This window comes from Lissotriton vulgaris, unplaced genomic scaffold, assembly GCF_964263255.1.
Source record: "Lissotriton vulgaris unplaced genomic scaffold, aLisVul1.2 SCAFFOLD_796, whole genome shotgun sequence".
NCBI lineage: Eukaryota > Metazoa > Chordata > Amphibia > Caudata > Salamandridae > Lissotriton > Lissotriton vulgaris.
The window spans coordinates 878,904-896,963 of record NW_028249986.1 but is presented as its reverse complement, the minus strand read 5'-3'; the positions used below and the strand labels follow the sequence as shown (position 1 = coordinate 896,963).

Here is an 18,060-nt window from a genome sequence, read left to right as displayed (position 1 = left end):
TGACAAAAAACTGCTTTTTTTACACAAACAACACCAAAAAAAACATTATTGCTGTGTAAGAATCTGAAACCTTCCCTCTACTATTTGACTGGCTCCAAGGTCTGGAAAATTCCTCCTTTTATTGCAAAAAAAGCCAGAAACTTGGGCATATATTGGTTCACCTCTCATGTAAACACAATTGTCAAAGGAATCAAACTCCACCTCTTCGGGCGAGGAGTTATGAGAACTACCAGACGATACATGTGCCACCTATACCCTGCACAGAGATCGACTCACATTCTAATCTTTATACACAACCATAAAAATAAAAGCTATTCATATAAGAAAAAACAATATACCAAAAAAATATACAAAAACATCCTTGTGATGTATAACCGAATAATCAAAAAACGTACAATACATTGTGTGCAAAAAGAGCATAAACAGAATATACACTATCCATTGTATTCCTTCTTCTCTTATTGGTACTGTACACCATACTAGATTCCATATTCAGCACAGATTATGCCCATATTTCATCACAGTACTGATAACTATTCAAAATCAATTTGCAACGGACATAAAAGCCACTGGTCAATCTATGTCCGGTGTAATCAATATTTATTTCATTAGATACACCCAAAGACTAACTGCTCCAGACACCGCCAGGATTGGACGTCACACGACGCCATGGAAGGGCATCTGTGAAGAGTCATGACGGAGACGGCCATCGTTACAACGATAAAAACAAGAGGGGCATTGTATGGAGAACCGGGCACTCCGCCATATCCAGCAGCTTTCCACTGAATGCTTGTCTAATAAGAAAACGTCAGTAGTGGAACCACCACGTTGTCTTCTTATGAACCAGTAAAAGTCCTGCAGTTTCAACCACAACTTTATTGTCCATTCTCTGGATTACAAAATAGTTTTGGTCCTGAGGAGAACCCCCCAAATCCAAAAGGGGTTCGAAACGCGTAGACCTGTTTTTTGTTTACCCAACAAATGCAAGCCTTGATTTATGAAAACTATTGCATTGTTTGGTCGTTGACCCCCTAGGCTGTTTAAATCTGCAAGTACCTTGTCTTCGCTAGGGGTGTATGAGTATGTGTATGGATGTTAGAGAGGATGTTTAAAGAAAGTTGGTGTGATTGGTGAACAGTTTGGATCAATGAATTGAGTGCAGATCATGTTTTGAATTTTCTTGTATATAGTGTTTTCTTATGTTCAAACACAAAGTGTGGTGGTTTATTCGTTTTTTCAATAACAACTTTTCTTGCGGTGTTTCCTTTGAGAAAGAGGCCAACATTAAATAATTGCCTTTTCCAATGAAATAAATATTGATTACACCAGACATAGATTGACCAGTGGCTTTTTTGTCCGTTGCAAATTGATTTTAAATAGTTATCAGTACTGGCATTTGTGGTTGTTTATACGTTGATGTGCTCAGCCTTACTGATTAAAGCTACACCCATTTTTGTTCTTGCATATTTCATCACAGTCATTCAGACCCAACGTTGTGGTCTGATATCTCTCAATCATGCAGGTCTCTAGCCTTTTGAGGTTAGCCTGTAAAATCATTTTGTTACATGATTTTATCACCAATAAAAAAGACCACTTAATCTCTTTCTCACTGTGATTGCATCACCAAAGTGATGTACCACCGGTGCACCCTGTGTTCTACAGTGTATTCATGATTGGTGTTGTAACACCCTCATTTTTACTGCTTGTGTGGTCTGTCTGATATATACCTTACCACACGGACATGTAATTGAGTACACAACATTTTTCGTGTTGCAATTGGAGAAATTGTTAAGAATATATTTTTTATTGTTTAACATAACACATTTAAATTCGTTCGTATATGAAGATGCAGCACAATAGTGCACTTAAAATGTCCTATAACAGGTAGAAGACCCAACATATTCCTCAAATTTGTCTTGGGTTTTTGTATATGTGCCGCTTTCACTAGATAATGGCGAAGGTTTTTTCCTTTTCGAAAAGCGAACAGAGGCTTTGGGATATTCAGATGGTTTATCAGCCTCCAGTTCCGCAAAATAATTTGCTTCACTTGGTTTGCTTTAGGGTTGTAAGTTAGTACACATGTCATTGTTCTTATGAGTTAATACATTTTCACGTGGTGTAAACCATGCTCGTTTCTATACATTGGCATGTTTGCTTTCTTATCAGGGAGACACGTTTTCCAGCAGTGTCTTTGCCTAGCATGGTCTGCACAGAGATGGGGATAGTGATTTAATCTTTTTTATTGTTGGCACTATATGTTGTTTTGTATTTCTGTAGGTTTGTTCCCTCACCCTTGTTCTGAAGAGGCCAAGATGTAAATGTGGGTCGAAACGTGATTGCATCAACAGTCCTTTGACAAGAGGAGTCTAACAAGAAATTAAAATTGTTTATGTTTAAAGGCACTTTTGAATTATGGCCTCACAGTAAATTGTTTTTATTTAATATGCAAATAATACATGAATTTCTAATGAATGGGTAGTAGGAACTTATGGATTTTTGTTACTTTTATTTGATTTGTGATGTACACTTTGTTTGTATATATGTGTGTATGTTTTAAAGGAAAAAACAACAAGAAATAATGATTAGTTTTTCAAAAAATTGTGTCTGTGGTATGTGATGTTTTGCTCTTGAACGAGGTACACAAATTATCGACAGGATTATGGATTGCCTCTAGGGTAATATGGAGTGCCCTATGAGTTAGTAGATTTACAAATATATGCTTTCCTCCTTGTCAATTTTCTTTTTCTACTTGTTGTAGTACCTTTACCCAGGAAGAGGAGGGTAATTTGGGTAAACCCCTATATACCTTTGAATCGCATTATAGTTTAATAAACATATATTTATCATCTGGCAATGCCTGACTCTGCATCTGTGGCTTGTTTCTGGTTGTTCCATGTTCCCAAACTTAACTGCCTTTTAGTGCACCATCTTCCATACATACTAGTGCAGTGATTCTGTGGCATTCGGGGGAGGGTAGAGGGGTTATAAGTCACTTCCAAATATGCCTTTTGTTTCTCAGGCTTTATGTCTGCCATGTGACGAATATCATGCAGCATTAGCTTTGACCCCCCCCCCTAAGTGTATGTACAATTAGATAATACCTGATTGGCATATTTAACTTACCTATTAGTCCTTAGTTTATGGTTGAAAGTGTATGTGGGGCTAGTAAGTTAAATGTCACTATTGGCCTGCAGCAATTATTATGCCACCACTGCAGTGACAAAGTTAAAACATGGCTGTAGGTTTGACGTAGTAGCCTAGTCGGGCAGATTTTAAACTGCCAACCCGACATGGCAAAGTGAACCCTTTTGCCAAGTCAAAACTTTCCTTTTTAATATTCATTAGTCACATCTAGGGAAAGCCTTTGTAGCCCACAGGGTAAGGTGCCAAATATTTTTTAAAAAGATGTTTATTTTGCATTTTATATGTCCTGACAGTGGACACTTGAAATTGTTTTCTCCGTAGTAAGACTAGTAGACATATTGGCTAACTCAGAGCTTCACTGACCCATGCGCTAAGTGCTAACATCCATCTGGTACCACAGATTAAAGTATATAATACAAAGGTGACTTCAGAAAGTCACTGCCTCTTTCCCAAACTTCTGGTAGCCATTTCTGATTAACTGCAGGACTTATCACCTGAGACAGCCTGCTTCCCTTATGTCAAGAGGTGTGCATGAAGCACTCCCAGTCAAGAGGAAGAAAAGTTCTGATAGTGGGAGGAGTTGTGACCTCCTCCTACAGGATGGCCAAAGGCAATGGCCACAGATGACTCAGCTTCAAAGAGCCTACCCCCTCTTATAGGCAAATGTGAATCACACTGCTGCCTGATTTTCTTTTTATGTAAGTAGATAGGCTAGAACCTCTCTCCAGTTATCCAGGAGGGGTGGCTCATTATGCTAGACACACCTCAAGGGTGTGCTTATGGCTCTGTCCCAGGTAAGAATGGCCTGACAATTTGGAATTAGGATGTACTGTTGGATTGTTTAGTGCCTGCCCCACAGTAAATTATGTAAGAGTGAGTAGGGTTGCCCCACAGGAATATGGCCCCCTTGGTTAGTGAGTCATTCACACCACAAACTCGAAATTGGCATAATAGCGGCACCCCTGGATCCTCTCCTCGTAACACAGAACACTGCTAAACTCAGAAAGGACAGAAGAGAGAATGCACCTGCTGAACATGTGGACCTCAGAACGAAAAGCTGCACCAAGGAAGACTGCACTTGCTGCATCAAGACAGGACTTCTACTGTTGACTTCATGGCGAGAGACTACAAGGGCCAGGCCAGCATTCATTTTTGCTGAGGATCAGTGATTGGACTCTAAAGGCTAAGTGGCTAGCCTCCTGTAAAGATTCATGGACACAAAAGCTAAGGAAGCCTGCACTTGCAAAGTGCCCAGCTGACCAGCTCTAATTGACTTGCCCTGGACCCTGATGGTGTAGTCTGGGACATTGAGTCCTAGCCCCCAAAAGGTAACTCCCAGGTCTTGCCCCTTGACTACTTCTGGAGTGTCCTCTTTCTCCCTCATAACTGCAACTTGCCAACTTAACACCAAAGATAATGTTTTTTGAGCAGAGCCCATGCACATAGACAACTACTACTTGCTAGTTTGTGAATAGGCTTGAAAACCTACTGAGAACTAGCCGCTTCACGAGACCCCTGGATTTCATCCATCATCCCACATCGAGCCCAGAGCCAGATTCAAGCTGCAGGAAACCCTACCAACCTCACAGTTGATGAGAAAAAGAACCAGAAAAGTGCAAATGTAAAATCTTGAACGGGACCAACCATGCACTCATATCCAACCCCGACTTCCATCGCTATTTGCCCGAATCTTTCACTTTGTCTTGAGCCCTCATGTCTGATGCTCATTGACCACATCTGTGTAAAGCAGTGATTTAACAAAGTTCCTGAAACATTTAAAACGATGATTTATAAAAATCTTACAAGGAAATCATAATTCCAATTCCCTTCATCAGATCTTTGTTATTTTGCTGTTTATTTAACGATAAAAAGATATCCCAGTTTATACATTTGTTATTGTATTTTTAATGTTTGATTTTCTTACCTATTGACTATTTCAGTACCAATAGATGTTTTGCACTTGTTTCCTTTGAGTTAAGCCTGACTGCTCTGCCACAGCTACCCAGGACTGAGCTAAGGTTTAACTTGAAGCAACGTAACTGGACCTAATACAGAATAGTGACATTATACCTGGGAGAAGTCTCACAACCATCCCAACTAATAATCCAATTTTCTCACACTTTGCTATCACTGCGTTCCTTTCACGGATATATGTGCTACACAAAGATTGAACACGTCATCTAACTATCCTCAATAAGTTGGCAATCAGTCTATTTAACAACGCTGCATCACAGTTGTTTTACAGTTCTTAAAAATGAGGATGTTGTGACGAGTTAGAATTCTGTTACTTTAACCAATTCGCTTTGAAGAACGTTTTTATATCATATGCACTAAAGTAAAAGTTATTTTCATAAACTTCATCAAAATGAGCCACATTGAAGACTGGCTTAATGTTATAATTCTTCGAGCACACGCTTCCAGCACTCAACATATTCACTAGTTTCAGCATCAAATAGATAAACACTGTTTAATGGGCTTTAATTTGAATATTTTCCAGACATATAGACTGGAACATCGGTACACATTCACAATGGACACGTGTACTTATGTCTGCAAAGTCCATGAAAACAGCCCAGCCTACGTTGCAGGATTGACAGCTGGTAATTATTTGTATTTCATCTAGTTTTCGTTTGTGGTTAATTTCGGTTTCTGAAAGAACACGCATTGTCAGATATGTCAAATGGAGATATGTTTGATTATTTCAGGTGACATCTTAGCTACAATTAACGGAGTTAGAACAGAAGGTTTCAGTCACAAGGAAACTGTGGATCTTATCAAATCTTCCGGGAATTTCTTAAGGTACAGTGCATTCTTTATTTAACAAAAGCTTTTTTTTTATAACTCAGATAAAACTTCATCAAACTTTGTTTTAAAAAGAAGGAAACTCGTGTAGTGTTCATTACGTTTTGAGTAGTGGGCATGACCTATTCACAGATCGTGTCTCGTTCACTAAAAATATATAGCCCAGGGTCAGACCTCCATTTAACATTTTATTCTCTCTTTCTCAATACTCCACTTTGACACAATAGTACCCTAGAACCCTTTACATTTACAGAATATAAGGACTCCGGGTCCTCTAGTCTGCCTATTGCCATGCCCCCTGTCACTCCCAAAACAACACTTAGAGCCTGAGTTGGTTGTACTGAGGCATTCACAAAAAAAGGCAGGTGTCCCTTCCCCAACCTCTTCTACCTTGGTTTCATTTTCAATGTGTTTGATGGGAGTGCAGCTGCGTCATGTTGCCTCCATCCTTATAAGTCACAAATATGCAATATTTACTTGCACTTAGCACATTACTTTGTGTGTTCTAACAATATTAATGTAATTTGTTTCACTTTACATTACTATTGAAGTGCATGCACTGTAGGATTAGAGAATTCATATATTGTGTGTGCCCTAACTCTGTTAAATGATATCATCCTTATAGACTTGATGATAACCATCTTTACGCTATTAACCCCTTGCAGGCGGGGCTGATTCGCCCGCTGTGCTGGGGGAAGGGGGAGCAGGCACAGCGCCCCCATGCTCATGACAAGCTCAGCTCATTATGAGGCACAGTGCTCGTGTGCTCATGACGAGCTGAGCTCGTCACGGCCGCACCCGATTTTGTGGAAAGTTCAGCACAGCAGGGGAATTATCCCCATGTGTGAGCATTCCACGGCCCATGACGAGCTCAGCTCTTCATGAACACACGAGCACTGTGCCTTATGACGAGCTGAGCTCGTCATGAGCATTCAAGGGGTTAAATGTATTAATTTTAGAAATTAACAGGATGTGTGTAATGTATGCACTAATGTTATATATTTAAATTTTTAATGTAGTTCTAAGACACATTTATACACATGTACTCAAGGTATTTTATCTATATGCAACGTGTAACATGAAACTAATGTGCTGACATTTTACATTTGTGTTTAAATGTGCACATGCATATTAATGTGCAACATTGAGTTAACACAGTTATGTTGACTTGAGTAGGCCGTATTCCTTTCTGCATAAATTCTGTTTTTCCATTCTCTGCTTGCATGTCTTTTCCTCTCAGGTACCTTCACAAGCTGTGTTAGTTTCAGAATAAATACAACATTGCACTAGTGATAGATAGAGAGCCTGAGAAAATGAGCTTCACAAGGAACATGTAGAGCTAGAGTGTCAACTGAAAGTCTCCATTTATTAATGTTGCAAGGAGCCACAGGTAATATAGAACAATACCGCTCTCATGTTTGATCTGGGAGAAACGGTTAATGTTTCAGCTCACAACAGTAGAATAGAAAGGACAATAGAGCCCCTGATGATGTGAACAGAGGGCTGTTAGTTTGGAGACTTTTGTGGTAATTTCAGGTGTTCACACTGTCTGAGGTTAAGCAGCTTCCTTTTTTACTTTGAGAAGTGCAAACCTCTATGCTTTCCCTTTGATTCTTTGCTGATTGTGGCTTAGGCTAACACTTATACCTCTATCCCAAGAAGACACTTGACTTAGCTTCTGAAATGCTGACACCTTCCTGTACTTCCCCAGAGTTTCCTAATTTTCTGAGTTTCCCTAATTTGTTAGATCCTTTTAGGTTCTAAACTATCCTCCTTAGCTTGGACTTTAATAAGATAGTTTTAGGCTTCACTCGAGTATAGAAGCGAGAATCGGAAACTCTTCTTTGAGTATCAAATTCTGCTATTGATCTTTTTTCTTTTGTATTGCTGTGACTGAAATTCCTGTTTGCCTTATTCTGGTACACCTTAACTTCTTTAGAGGTTGGGTTATCCAATTGGTATTTTGTATCTTTACAGCATGCCATTGAGAATTGTCTACCTGAACTTCACTGCTAACTTGAAATACACCTTCCTAACTATTGTCACTGGTTCCTGGTCCTTATTGTATAGTCAAATGGGATGCACTCTTAACCCTTTCGTCGTGGCGAAAATTCTGCCGCGTCGTGGGTGGGCTAGGTGGTGGGTGCAGCACTTCGGTGATCATGATGGCACCACGCTGTCATGAGTCACGGCGCGTGGGCGGAGCGGCAGAGGCATGACGGCACCACGCCGTCATGAGCACATGCCGCCTGTGACTCCTGACGGCGTGGTGCCGTCATGAACACTTGAGTTAATTAAAATTAATTGATGAAATGTTAACTCCCTTTACCTCTCAGTCGGTGAAAAAAGGTCTATCGGATAACCAATGGTAAGAGGGTTGGCCCAGCACTGCATCAGGAGCTGACAGTGGAGTCGTGGCATGTTCCGCCATGGGGAAATAATTGACAACAAGACAACTACCGACATCTGGTGACATCTTGTTTGAAAGCTTCCTGCACAAGGCACACTATGCTTTTCAATTTAAATATTTAATGCCCCCAGATGCATGGAGAAAACCTACATGACAGCCAGAACACTAATTTATGCCATCAGCCAGTCTGCCATGCCACCAGAGTATGCCACAATGGAAAAAGTACTTTTTAAAAAAAGTACATAGGGCAGACCTATTTTGCAGTCGCAAACGGGCAAATTTCCCATTTGCGACCGCAAAAAACTGTCGTACAACTGGCCTTTAGAGTTGCTGGAAAACAGAGTTTTTGACAGTGGAGCCTTTGCAAGTTCTGCTGTCAGAAACCTCTGACCCGATGGCCCATCCATCAAAGGAGCCAGAAGTCACATTGACACTAATTTGGAATGGATGACTGTCACTCTTTTCACTACCCCAGACCACTATGCAAGACGTTGTGGTTTGGGGTGAGGAAAACACACAATGACTCCATAAACAAAGAGAAAACTCTCTGCATGTCAGGGCTATTTTTTTGTTTTCTGTTCCTGTGGCGGGAGCTTATTTTCAGAAACAAAAAAATAAATAACAATTGCTGAGTGGGCACATCAAACATGACGCTTCCTTGGCAAAGTTCCACTGCCTTGAATGGCACCACCAGAGCTTCACTCAAGGCACAGAAATCCCCACCTACCTGGCAGAACCTTTAACCATAGCTGGTTAAATATTGTGGCTTATGTATGAAAATTAATGCTTTAATCTCTTACTCTGAGATGTCAAGCAAGATCTAAAGTAATTATATGTATTGCCTGAAGATTGTTCAATGAAAAAAAAATGTTTACTTCCAAAAGTACGAAACGAAATTATGTTGTAATTCTGTGATGCTGTTCGCACGTGCAAATTATGTTTTTTCTGGCGTTCTTTAGAGTGGAGACTGTAAATGGAGCAGCAACAAGAAGATATGACCTTGAAGCCAAGTTGCAGGTTTTGAAGGTGAAATAATGTTATTACTCATCAACATATACGAGGCACTAAGCAGTTCCTATGCCATGACATAAGAGTTATGTTTTAAATTATTTATTTCAATGGACACATATGAAGGTGTCACAATGTTTATTTTCATTTCAAGGATCAAACTCTGTATATCCTACTTCATTCTTGCTTGAGCACAAGGGAAGAACAAAGCTATTTGTGGCTACAGGTCAGATTGTCAGTGTTAACAAAACTCTTTCATTATGAAGGGCATAATTACAAAATGCTCACGTGCTAGAGTCACAGAGGTTGTACCCTCGGACAACTGTCTTGGGAAGGTCTGCCCTATTACCAAACACCCAGCAGAGAAGTAGGGCTATGTCTCCTGAGGTGATTTACGTCACTGTGGAGGTAACCACCTCTGGAAAAAGTCTATGATGGCAATTCTAACTTTTTCATGCAGTATACTCTAGCAAACGTGGACTGGATTATGATTTTACAGCACCAAAATCAATGTCCTTTTAAATAGTGGACATAGTCCCTTTAAATTCCAACATAGTTGACCTGGCAAAATGTATCAGAAGAAAAACATTATCTCCCCTGATGATTATCAGGGGCAATAAAATCTGCAGAACTTGTAATTCGAGTACTGAACACATGGGGTTTGCACAGCAGTCAGAATGGAATGGGCTTGTTGTAATCTCAGCGCAAAGTGGGGAACAAACTTCCAGTACCAAATTACAACTGACCCTGGTTTCCGGAAAGCGTTTTCTCTTCTTGATTATAACATATGATCACAACCCATTAAAACCTGAATATTCTGTCTGATCTGAAACCAGGAACCAGATGCTCCAATTCATACTTTGTGATTATTTTAAGACCCACATCAGAAGGATGTTCATTCATAATTGCCTATGGATATTCAAAGACATAAACAAACTAACAGTTAACATCGCCTCTTGCAGAGAACAATTTAGAGCTAGGAATGTTTGAATTTCTCGTCTTTTCAATAAGGTAACCAGCCCTTTGGGATGAATTATATAGTCTGTCCTTATTTTCCCAGGATAACCATTGACTCACCTTGGCTCAACTAGACTTTTTGGGGGCATATTCATTGATTAATATTTGTACATCTGTTTCTTCGAAGCAGTAAGGCAGTTTCAATATCACTTAAGGTTGCAGCTGCTCCATTTCATGAATGTTTCAGTATTGGTCACAGGCACCATTCTCAAAGCACTAATAGGAAAACAACACCATTACATGAGCACATTCAGTGTACACCTAATAAGACTCAAAACACAGACAAGGGAATAAGCTCCACAAAACAACAGTCAGAAAATAAGTTCTGTTTAATGTTGAGGAAGGCCCAAATAAAGCAAACATGAGGGCTAAGATGCATTGCCAGCCTCAATTAATGGTATTTCCCTGGTAAAAGAAAAAGTTTGGTTAATTCGTGTTGAATTCAACAGGGATGTGGACCGAGAACACCTATGAAAAATGACTGCCTTTCACCCCAGGATAAAGTCTTCACAATCGTTCAAAGAGAGGCAATTCATTCTCTATCAGTTCCCTCAATGCACACTTCACTGAGCCTCAATGAAAATGTTTAATTGTCTAGAATTTTGAATGCAGCATCAGTTCTACAAGTACAATGACATTAACACCCTTGCATCTGCTCTGCCATACCTCATCTGTCATGGCCAGGATCAGCTTGAAAGGAGCCAGGGAGATCATGTGCTACCAAGGAGGTGTTCCATTTTTCTGTGACATTTGCCTTAAAAAGCTTGGCTAGATAGGAGGTGTTTAAAAAAGGGTAGTAAATTGCTAGCCCTGATGGGCCCATGAGGCTTTTCAACGAATTCTGGCACTACGGCATTTCACAGACCTATTTGCACCTGTCTTTTACTAAGGGAGGCAGTTAAATGTGTAAGTTTCGAAAGGCTAATCCTGTTATTTTTTATGTCTCTAGGATCAGTTATTTCTATTTCTATTGTTATTCTGGGTTAGAAAAGTTGCTTGTTCCTCATGTGATTGAGAGTAGACCTAATCTGTCTAATCAGCACAGAAGGCACTTTTCTTTCATAAGGAAAGTAGCGTCTGCCCATCATTAGCAGACTCTCACTAACCTTTATGAGAGGATGACTGATTTGTCCTGCAGGACTCCTTCTTGCAATCCCTCTTCTTCTCCACCATGTCACCTGATTAAAAAACATTCTTATGGCCACTGAGTTTCTCCTTAGGGCTGCAAGTCATAGTAGCCTCTGTGTAGCTGTCCAAAATGCGTCCACATGGAGCCTACCACATCGCGATGGTTGAATCAGGGGATTGGGGCTTCCATGCTTTCCCATCTGCTGGCCCACACTAGTATCTGCTGCACAAGGTCGGGCTTGGTGGAGAGGGAATGACTACACGTCTCCAGCTCTTTCTCTGCTCTCTTTGGTGAATAGAAGGATTAAAGGCCGCCTTTTAGTGCCAGTGGCGTAATGCAAAATGTTACTCGCCCCCTCACTCCAGAATGTGATGAGGGGCCCCTGAATCTCCCATAACTCACAGATATCCTTTGGTCGTAGGCTGAAATGGAGCCTCCTGAAAGGTGAGAGTGGTACCTGGAGGGAGCCCCCCTGCACCGCAGGGTCTGTAGGGGAGTCGTTACTCCTTTGTTTAGTGTTCCACAGTCACATTGGTGACCTTTCAAAATTTAGGTCCTCAAATGGCACTTTCCCTTCCCTTCCATTTCTTCCACCTGCCCTTAACCATCTTCTCTGCCAGTGCCATTCCAGCTGCCAAGAAAGGACTATAACCGAGAGCCAATGTAGAAAGCCAGCATCGTGGAGGCTGCAAGCTCTGCTCTAGCCAAAATTAAAAAACGTATAACTGTTAAGAAGTCGGACTAGTTATTGAATGTCAGACTAGTTATTGAATGCTTAGGTTACAATCAGTTGTGAAAAAATTCTCAAAAAGATTTGTGCTTAGAAAAGTTGAAGTTTAATTTTTTACATTGTCTAAAACTTTAATTCTGATCTAACGTTTCGTCTTAGGGAAAGGTCTGCTTGTGGCTAGAAAACTTTCAATCATTGAATACCATTTAATACATTATATCTGTTAAGTGATGCACTATCTGAGAACAGCAGTTTTTGATTTATCGCTTGCACACAAGTAAGTGAAGAGCAAAAATAAGGAATATTCTATTTTATTTCTCACAGCAACAGCTTCATGAAAAATGGGTGGAGTTGCAGTCCCTCCTAGTTCAAGAACAACGCTTAATTCATGGTAAATGTATATTTCTGCCACTTGACTACAAACGGCCATTTACAAAAAAACAGCAATTAAATGTTTTCTAGTGTTATGGTATACCAGGCACTGTGTGGTGGTAGTCAAGGTTCTCAACAAAATACTTCTCAAGATTATTTTTGGTTAGAAATGGTACATCTTGGTTCCAAAGTAGTTATTGAGCTTTATGTGGATTAGGATTAAGACTCCCTTACAGAGACATTTGAGGGAAACCTGTTTCCCTGGGTGAGTTATAGGCCCGTGTTGCTGGGTGCTCTATTGAATTAGAGAAGGCATTTAATGATCAATATAGTCCTAGTCCATAGTGGTATAATGCTATTTGAACATTGCAACCATTAAATGTAGAATGCTCTAAATATGGCAGAAACAAAATTAAAAAATATTGAAATTGTGATGCAGAATCCAACACTAGGGTTGGCCATGGTTTTACTATCCCCACAAGACATTTTGGGTCTAATTGCAACCACTGGTCGAAGGCTTGCCGACTGACATTGTAGGTTTAAAGTCTGACCGTCATTTTATGATGACGTTGGTTGGAGTTTAAATCGTCTGGGGAATCAAATGTGGTCGGAAAGCCCTCACAATCCCTAAGAACGGCGTTCCCGCTGTCGGGATTATGATGTTGGTTTCCGACAGTCAATCCATGTCGGCCTTTCGGACATAGATTGGCTGTCGGAAACTGATTTTGGGGGCCCCTAGCAGGACCCCCTAACCCCCTAGCCTTCTGCATTTGGCCCTGTCCCCCCTCACGGTGCCTGCCACACGATGCAGGGATGCACAGTGCCAACCACGCGGTGTAGGGATGTTTGAAAACTTCACTTTTTTTATCTGAGCTTGTGCTGTGGACGGTTTCAGGCCACTGCACAAGCTCTCATTGAAAAATGGAAATTTGCGACTGCACCATGTGCTGTCACACTGAAATAATGCAGTCGGAACTGCCGACCCACTGTTCGGTTCCCAATCCACAATGGTGCCAGTCAGAGGCAGCTTCTACCAACATTACTACGAGGGAACTTCTGTTCAACTCAGTCTCCCACAGGTGAACTAAATCTCATGAAACATTACGATATTTCTGCAATGTGAAAATTCTGAATTTCACAAAATTTGCCCAATGTAAATGAATTTTACCTGGGCCTATACTAAATCAGCTTTAATTATCCTTCTGCAATGCTACTGTCTCTAATGGAGCTTCCAATATTCCATTATTCTACAATAACATTACAGCCAACTGTTGGAAGCTATACCACTCATTAAATGCCCTCTCCCTTAGCTATGTGCCCAAACCAGAGACGACACCTATAACAAGGGATAGGGTTCTACATAATGAATGCTGAATGTTCTAAGCTAAACAAGTAGAGAGAGATAGAGAAACACTAGAATGTTGGAGCAGAAGTCCTATACTATTCATTATTTGCCCTCTGATACTCTGTTGTCTTCAATGGAACTTCAAAAATCCCATTGTCCTTATTTCTATCTCTTTCCCTTGATTTAAAACAGGATACATTTGAGTCTAACTCATATACAGCCTAGTAGTGGATAAGCCTAGTAATATTCAAACAACGAATATAAAACGTGCTGAATTGTTTGTTAGCTTTAATAGGCATACATTTCCTGCTTGAATGCCCTAAAATCCAATTAACATCTTTTTAAAACACATCATTTTCTTTATTAGAACTCCCAAAAATCATTTTGGGTGGCAGTGTATTAAAGACTTTACGCTTTCAGAAAGCCTGCTGTGTTTTAATTGTCAGACTTTGTAAGGGTGAAACAGCTAATTGTAATGTTCTAACGGCATTTCAAGTCATGTACTTTGTGGTGGTCACAATATCAGCATTGCAAGTCCTTGCAGATCACAAGGAAAACAGTGTGGCCAATAGGCGTTGCCCTCGTTCCTTTGATTATCTAGGAAATGCATCACTGTTTTGTGTTTGATCATGTGATCACTAGCCTCTGAAAAACAACAAACTTCTGTTGTTGTCAGTAACCATTTGTACAGTGGATGTTGAGTGTGACGGTCAGCTATCACTGTCTGAATGACAGCTATGGTCTCCCTTCCACAGAGTGCCACTATAGCCTTAGAGCCCACCATAATGGGCTCTGCCAGCTAATATAGGGCCGCTCCAGCATTAATGGCCCAAGCTGAAGGCTAAATGGAGCTCCCAACATTCCAATGTTCTAATTTATTTTAGAATTGCAATCACGTAACTCTAAATGTCAGGTGTTGCAATAAAGACATGCTATGTTTGTCAATGAAGTGATGGAGGTTTGCTATACTTGCCATGATTTGACCCTTGCATTTTCATCTGGTCTCAATGATTTGGATAATGTATTCTGAATGATGAACATTGCTGAGGCAGGATTTCTTCAAATCCTTATAACCTCTTTGTTGGTGGCTCTAATTCAAACAATACAAATTTCGGGTAGCTTGAATGCTGGGATCTCCGAGGCAATCTGGCCAATGACACATCTGACCAGGGCCGGACTGGCATTTGCGGGCACCGGGCATTTCCCCGTTGGGCTGGAGGGGTGGGGGCCGGTTTTGTGGCCGCAGGGGGCCGCTTTTCTTACAGAGTGCCGGTTTTTTAGCAGCTCTGCAAAATCGGCCCTCTGTAAGAAAAGCGGTAGCAGTGCTTTTCCGGTAACAACCCCCTTCCCTCCCGTTATCTGGGCCGGTGGAGAAGCAACCTGCCAGGGCTGGTTGCTGGTCTCAGTCCGGCCCTGCATCTGACCATGAGTCTTGTCCAAGTATAGTGTTTCAATAAAGCTGACATCTCCTTGCATTTATATTTTGCAGGTTCTGGGACAGATTGCAGCAATGAGAACATCAATGTGCAGGAGACCGGTTTCTTGCCCAGCCCTTCTTCGTGGAGCTCTAATTTCCTGAACAAGCACAGATTTTCAAGTGGCAGCAGCTACAAAAGCAGGCTTAGCTCCATGACAGAGGACAGTGAGGATGCATTCTACCAGACGTCGGTGTATGATGACTCAGCTAGTGAGACTTTCAGTCGGCAAACCAGTGAGGACGAGGAATGTTTCTTTGCAAGCGGAAATGGTGTGTCAGGACGGAAGCTGTCACTACGCAGGGACAGAAGCATCAGCGTGGCTAGCAGTGGCAGTGCTCCTGCATCACCTGTGTGGGACACATGCAGCCTCTCGAATGCCTTTGGCACGCTCCCCAGGAAAAGCAGAAGAGAGACTGTCCGAAAACACATTCTGAGATTTATACCTGGCTTGCACAAATCTGTGGAAGAAGAAGAAAGTTGTGTCTGACATTTATCTCTTAATGCATTAATTATACTTACATTTCAGCTTTAACAGCACTAAGTTTATTCCAAGCTTTTTATCCTGGAATGAAGCACCCCAAGATTCAAAACAATGTTTAATTTCAATTCATTCATAAACAGATTTAATTTGAACTAGCCACCATTGGGTCTCCTTACTAACTAGTCCCTGGTGCGAGGGTCAGGATGCCAATTCCAAATGACCAGAGTTAAACAGACTGGGAGCCCTGTTACCTCTGAGGGTGCATAAATATTGGGGATTGTGGGTTGTGCTTGAGAATCCCCAGAGATGGTAGGAATTAGTGGGAAACCAGTAATTCTGGGTTTGATTTCCCTAGTAGTTTGTCAGTCAGCCCCACAATTTCACCTGGAGTTTTTGGCTGATAGATCTATGGTGTTCCCAAAAGCATTGTAATGTCACTAACATTCACTATGATCTAAAGTAGGGGGTTCAATGAACGAAACATAAAGAATCTGGGAGGAGGCAACCCTGATGTGTGCCTTATTTTAAATGGAATTTGGTTGAGGTACAGCCATTGACACAAAGTTGGCCTGTGGGCTATAATAGAGGGAAAACGCCATTTTAACAAAGTTTTCCCCAAGACCACATTGTTGCAGGGTAGATTGCAGCAATATCCAGAAGACTTTATCAAAAGCCTTCTCTGCATCTAAAGTTAAGGTAGCTGTGGGGGAATATAATGATTTCACCCTTTGTAAAATGTGGCATAAGATCCTGACAGCACTTGCCAGCCAGCTTTAAGAAATCCTAATTGGTTAGGGTGTATTAATTGACCCAAAACCTTTTCCAATCTTGTTTGTACCTCTTTTGCATAGATCTTGCAGTCAATATTGATAAGTGAAATAGGACAATAGCTTTTCTTTCTACGGGATCTTTACCATCTTTAGGGATCACGACTATCGTCGCAACAGCAGCGGAATTCTGGATATTACCTGTATCACCAAAGTGAAGGAACAAATTGTGAAGAGGTGTAAGCAGGGACTGTACATATGTTTTATAAAGGTTACTATAAAGACCATCCAGGCCAGGAGCTTTACCAAGTTTTAAGCTAGGTATAGCTCTGAAAATATGGTCTTGCTCAATAGGTATTGCTAGATTTCGGGTCCAGACTAATGACATTTTTTGTTAAAAAATTCCACACAAAATCAGCATCAATATTAGTGTTGAGATATAACGTTTCTTAAAAGTCTTGAAGGGAATCCGAATTGTCTGGTAACAAAGTAGCACTCCAACCTGCTGCATTTTTTGATGGATGATTTTAAAGATGTATTCTTTTCCGACTGTAGCTAATTAACCTGGGACTGACCAGCCTTATTCTTTTTAAGCATTTGTTACGTTTTATTTACTGCAACCCATGTATGTGCTCTGGATAGTCAATATTTTGTTGTATACATATTTGAGAGACTTCAGTTCAATAAGAACCAAGGAGTCTCTAGATTGATTTAATTTAAATTCTAGTTTTAATTCTAGTGCTTTCAGTTTAGCCTCCTGTGAATCAGTCTTAGAGTATCCTTTTTTGTACGAAATCAGTTTAATCAAGCAAAGTCCTATTATAGCTTTAAATGACTCCCCAAAAAGTTTAGGAGAGGTCTCCTTTATGTTATTTTCATTTAGAAAGTTTGTAATGTATTTTAATTACTTCATCATCTATGATCGTATCGTTCATTCTCCATTGTTTAGGGGCTAAGGTAGGTATATCAATTTGTAGTCTCAAACAAATGCCCATGTTGTCTGAAATAAAAATGTGTTCTATTTGTATGGAAATTGATGTTGAAGAAGTTGTTCACTACTACTAAAATGTTAAGTCACTGCCTTGGGGTTATGGATTCTCCATACATCAGTAAAGTTGTGTACTTAAAATAGGGGCAAGAGCTGGGCATGTGACCTATCAAGCCTACATTTTACGTTGGGTTAAGCAGTCAAGAGTTCCATTTAATGAGAGGTTAAAATACCCACTTAAAATCATGTCATCCCGTTGTGGAAGTTCTCAAATGGTATTATTTCAAGAGGATCAAAACTCAGTGTCATCAGTGTTTGGAGCATAGATATTGATGATATAAAATTCAATTTCTCCCTCTTTGGCTAGAATGATGGCCCAATATGTCCTA

At 40.5% G+C, this 18,060-nt stretch overlaps 1 protein-coding gene across 1 annotated transcript; it reads left to right on the top strand.

Moving 5' to 3' along the window:
• The first annotated feature begins 5,444 nt into the window (after positions 1–5,444).
• CYTIP (cytohesin 1 interacting protein) lies at positions 5,445–17,710 on the top strand. Its single transcript, XM_086950454.1, has 5 exons — positions 5,445–5,744; positions 5,850–5,943; positions 9,316–9,382; positions 12,565–12,631; positions 15,447–17,710. Exons 1-5 carry the CDS (start codon positions 5,615–5,617, stop codon positions 15,920–15,922), a joined length of 834 nt encoding a protein of 277 aa, XP_086806580.1. The 5' UTR covers positions 5,445–5,614; the 3' UTR covers positions 15,923–17,710.
• The last annotated feature ends 350 nt before the right edge of the window (positions 17,711–18,060 follow it).